The sequence below is a fragment of the Octopus bimaculoides genome, chromosome 19 (assembly GCF_001194135.2).
Source record: "Octopus bimaculoides isolate UCB-OBI-ISO-001 chromosome 19, ASM119413v2, whole genome shotgun sequence".
NCBI classification, from domain to species: Eukaryota; Metazoa; Mollusca; class Cephalopoda; order Octopoda; family Octopodidae; genus Octopus; species Octopus bimaculoides.
In genome coordinates this window covers 51959099-51964602 of record NC_068999.1, presented here as the reverse complement: position 1 = coordinate 51964602, position 5504 = coordinate 51959099, and the positions used below count along the sequence as shown (strand labels likewise).

General features: G+C 30.9%; 1 protein-coding gene across 1 annotated transcript in view; it reads right to left on the bottom strand.

Moving 5' to 3' along the window:
* The window catches only part of LOC106876560 (ras-related protein Rab6), a 158661-nt gene that overhangs the window by 46161 nt on the left and 106996 nt on the right, over positions 1 to 5504 (bottom strand). Inside the window, exons 4-5 of the mRNA XM_014925533.2 lie at positions 1421 to 1526; positions 747 to 858 (exon numbers count right to left, since the gene is read on the bottom strand). Of these exons, the coding sequence (XP_014781019.1) occupies positions 747 to 858; positions 1421 to 1526 (218 nt within the window). The remainder of the gene's footprint in view (positions 1 to 746; positions 859 to 1420; positions 1527 to 5504) is intronic.

Genomic DNA, 5504 nt, shown 5'->3' with positions numbered 1-5504 from the left:
TATATATATATGTATATATATATATATTGATTTTTCTCTTCTTATCGCATCTTTTCCTAGTCTAAAATAAAGTGTGTTTAGGAATATAAAAATACAAATAGATAAACAAACAAAAATTACCAACACGAAAATGAAATTGTGCCAATGGGAGCAAACTAGAAAACAACAAGTTACATCCAGTACATATGTTCTAATTCATCTTTACAGGAAATCTTTTGAATGCATCAAGTGGTCTGGTTCTATTAGATACGATATTTGTCAGGAGATTCAAAAGATCAAATATCTTTAAATCTACTTTGACAGTTGAATACTTATATTCATTTGTGAGCAGCCGCATCTAATTTGAAGAGATCTAACACAATTATTTCAACCACAGTAGCTGAACATCCCATGTATATGTGCTATAGAAATATATTCCAGTCTGCGAGAGACAGCATCAGAAAATGACAAATCTGCTAAGAGCAAGTGAACTAACAACTGGCTTTGTTTGGAATGCAATCAGTGAATTTCATTGGGAAGGAAAAATCACCTGCCAAACTAGATCAAGTCACAGTTATCAGTTCAAATTATATAGGATAGTCAACATATAATCTCAACAATCGTGAAGAGTACAATTTATTAATGGCGACTGTGTTTAGCATCGTATTTGTAATATAATGTTAAGCTTTGCATAAATCAAAACATTCTAGATCATGACAAGATGTAAATTAAGAAAAATAAATGAAGAATTTCAAAATGTCTTTTACCTCTTTTCTGAAAGATCTGTTTTGTTTCCTACAAGCATAATTATTACATCACTACCTCGTTCTGTTCGTACATCATCAATCCATTTGGAAGTTTGTTGAAAAGAATTAGCATCTGTAAATGTTAAGCACACACACGAAAAATTAAATAATATATAAATGCATATTATCATTACAAAATAATGAGGTAAAAGTGATTAATAAAAGTATATGTGTATTTTTTTTAATGGTTATAATAACTGTACTATGATGCAAAAACCAAACTCTTTAGTGAAACTTTCATGCCTTTTTCATTAGTAAAACAATCTCTTAAAAGCCAATTAGGTGTTAAAACTGAAATGAAGACTGGATGTAATAAATAAACAATCGATTCAAAACTAAAATTATCTTAATTCATACATCACTGTTGTGTCATAAATTACACAGCTCTTAATGGTAAAAAAAAAAAAAAAGTATTGATTTATTGATCCTGGAAACAAAATAATTGTAATATTGTTGAAGTAATTACCAAAAATTAAATTTACAAATAACATGAGACAGAAAAAAAACAAAACAAATGAAAGAGTTTCTTTTCTCGCCATCCACCTCCATCAGTCTAAGAGCAATGCCATTTATATATGTTGACAGCAAAGCCTCCAAATAATGCAATATCAATGTCAAGGTTATTTAGTACTTACTTGTTATATCATATACAACCACAGCAACTGAAGAGTCTCTAATATAGCTAGGAATTAAACTTCTGAATCTTTCTTGACCTGCTGTATCCCATAATTGAAGTCTTATCTGAAAAACAGAGAAAAATATATGTGTGTATGTATGTATGTGTGTGTATGTGTATATATATATATATATATATAGATATGCAGGGCAGGGAATCATCAATTAGTAATAAAATTAATAATTAACGATTCTGCCGGGTAGCTCAGTATGAAAAAAACCTTTTTCGGTAAAATTTATAATCATAAATATATAGGGATTGACAGTAACCTGCTTCTCCAACATACTGAGAATTCAGAAATAGCAGTAGTTCTTTGACTGCTATTTCTGAATTCTCAGTATGTTGGAGAAGCAGGTTACTGTCAATCCCTATATATTTATGATTATATATATATATATATATATATATGGGAGAATTTATGAAAAAAAACAACAGACGAGGACAGGTGGTATAAACAACAAAAGGATGTATTAGTTTAACACTCAGGAATAGAGAAAGTCTTTAATGTTTCAAGCTACGCTCTTCAACAGAAAGAAATAAGGAGAAAAACAAGGAGAAAAAAAATTTTAATGTTGTGGTCAGCGATCTATCATGGTGACTGCCAAGAATATCTAAAGTGATAAGGAGAAAGTGGGCTTTCCTTCCAATCAATATTTTAACTTATTAATTTTTTTATCCTGAATAAAGGGAGGGCCTCGAATAGAACATTCATGGCCACAATCTGTCTGGTCCTTCAATGCTTACGCTAAAATAAAATAAACCTTTCTTCAAAAAATTACCATTACTACTATTATTTGATACATCAGTCCTCTGCCAGTTAAAGTCTTTTTGTTTCATTTTCATCTCTAATATCTTTAGGACAGCCATAAAAACTATAGCTTCCTATTTTCCTGTTCAGGAAAAATCTTAATTTTCAATTATTTTCTTAATGATCAAACTTTATTTCTTTTGTTCATATTGCTTTAAATATTTACAAATGAAAACCACAATAACCAGTCCAACAGATAACACAGTGTAATAGTACAAGTTGTTTGCTTGTAATATAAATTCCTATGAAATAAACAAATAGGAGTATAATAAAAATTGGAATCATTTAAAATTTATTAGAAAAAGAAAACGTTGGCGTAGTTCATTTTTTAATTTTTTTAAGCTATAAGTTTATTCCATTTTTTTATTTCGTTCTTTATTCAGCTGAAAGCTAATCATACCAATAGAAAATTGGACTGGTTTCCAAGGATACGACAAAAATTGAAGTATTTCTGGATTAAATGAATAGAATAAGCATCTTTATGTGGAAAGAGTAAGAAAATTTCTGGAGTAAAAAGAAGCAAAACTGAACTTGTTCACTCAGTGTCTCACTCCACAATTCAAATACAAAGTCAATGAATGGACTTTTTCATAATCAACAGTATCAATCAACAACTGATTTATCCCTATTGACCTCAACTAATAAAGAAATAGAGGAACTGTGACATTCATAGCTCCCATACCAGGGGTTGCAAACTCAGATTACCAGAAAGAGAGAAATGAGAGATAGGAGATAAGAGAGAGAGAGAGAGAGAGAGAGAGAGAGAAAGAGATAGAGAGAGAGAGAGAGAGAGAGAGAAGGGATTGAGGGATATCAAATGTTCAGTCCCACATAGTGGGACTGAACCTGGAATCATGTGGTTGGATGCAAGCTTCTTACCACACAGCCATGCTTGTGCCTATTGTGTATTTTGTTGTTTTGGCACCCAAACTATTATTATGCATGCCCCCACCACACACAACTTTGTTTTTCGTTTTTTCCCCATATTATGTATTTTTTAATTCAGAAGGATATCCATATTTCATGCATGCTTGCATTGATTAATATATTTGTGTAGGTAAATAAGAAACTAGTCAATACCATATCTGCACTTTCTTAGAATCCATATACTTACATGATCACTGTAATCTACAGGGAGGTAAAAGACTTGAATAGAGATTACAGCCAGCATGCTGAATGATGCCGAATGTGAGAAGGCTGGTATCGGATTTGATATTTTACTTTCTATGCATGCACACGGTCACATATGCTTGTTAGAGTTCAAAAAATTATGCCAGATGAGGAAATATTGATAAGAGTTGAAGCCTCTGAGACAGAGAAAATACAATCTATCAAATTCATCAGGTGGAATTATTCATAAACCAAGTGTGAAACTCTTAAGATTTGCATTGCAGAGTAAAGGTGACCTTTGAGCTTTCAATGAGCTCGATATCCTACTATCATCATGCAATTTCTCTCAACCTGACAACTGTTTGTTTATAAAAGCATTTATTTACCGACAGTGTTTTAGGAAATTTTGAGAAAGTGCTATGTTGAACACTCTGAGGAATTAAATATCATTGATGCTTAAATAAATAAAAATAAGATAAAATGTTTGCAAGAGACTTTCTTAAAAAAAAATAAACAAAAAAATCATAAATGTCTTCTTCATATTTCCCATAGAGGTAGCAAGCAAAGAAATTAGATGTAAAATGTAGAAAAATTGCAGATATTATCTTTAAAATAATTATTAAATTTATTATTGGTTAACACAGGACTGAAAGGAGAATATATATATTTAGAATTTAAAGAGAAACATGCAAATTTGAGGAGTATCTTTCTCTCCTTGTCTTACACACACACACATATATATATAAATAAACAGGCATAAATTAACAGAGAGGTTACTACTCATCATCATCTGACTGAACCTCCTCAGTTTCCTGACTTGGTTACACCACCCTGCATAACATTTGAAGGTCAGAAAAGCAACAACCTCTATGAGATAAAAGCTTGTCAATATAGGTTTTTACAGAATGGCTGATCTATATTTACCCCTTCAGATATCAGTCTGCCTGAAACCACCCTTGGTTTTATGATACAAACTTCCTGTTTTAAAGGGATCTAACTTAAAACCCTCCATCAAAATTTCATGTTAATTTATGTTCCAAACCTTAGGTTAATACTGTCATAGTTATTTTAATAAACTTCTTATTATTTTCAAAATTGATTGAAATAAAGGCAGTGTATTTCAATAGAACTGTAAGGAAAGGGTTACGCTGGGTCAATCCATAGCAGTGTCACTAATAAGTTCTTAATTAATCTTCCAGCAAATCTTACCAAATCTCTTTCTCTCTTTAATGATATCATTGATTGCAAGAAGATTGATATCCAGTTTTTGTTAGGAACAATAGTCCAAGCAAATATCTATCTATCTATCTATATATAAAAAAAAAAGCACTTGCTAGATGGAATATGATAAGAAAATATAGATATTAAACCATTATGCAAAATTAGCCTCCTTTTGAATAAAATAATTTACTCATTTTTTATTGAGCTCTAAAAAGAAAATAAATGAAAATTATATTTTATCCCAAACAATTCATGAGAGAAAGAAAGGCTGTTGACTGAATGAACTAACATTTATTATTCTTGAAATTTCTTGAGATTTACATCATAATATACACTCTTTAAGGATTCTCTTGGGTTGTCCAAACAAACAGATTAAACAACAACTTATTTGGAAAACATGAGGAGTGTTTGTTGTAAGCTGGTTACAAATATCACTCTGCAGCCACAACTATTAAGAGATGACATATTCACTATCAAAACAGACAATATGAAAATTCTTTGTCTGGATTAAAATACACTTTAAGAATTTAGGTGAAGGAAAAAAAAATGGAGCTATATTAGAAACTAAGTGGGCATCATCCATATCCATCTGCATGTATGAAAGACAGAAGGGGAAATGGGCTGTAGAAGGAAAGGAAAACTTGTATAATGTGCATAGAAAGAAGCCTAGATTAAAAAAGGGCAAAGTAAAAATAATACTAGATTTACACTTAATATCAAAGCAAAATAGGTTAATCTGGTAGACGTTATTTATCAGAATTAAATCAATAACATTTTATCCCTTTTAGTCTGTTGGTTCTGTGTGTTAAGACGAGTCTCCTTTGAACTGAGGTGACTGTTACTGTAACATATGATTTCCTATAGCGAGAGAGATCAGCTTTAAACCCAGCTGTAGTTAATTAGA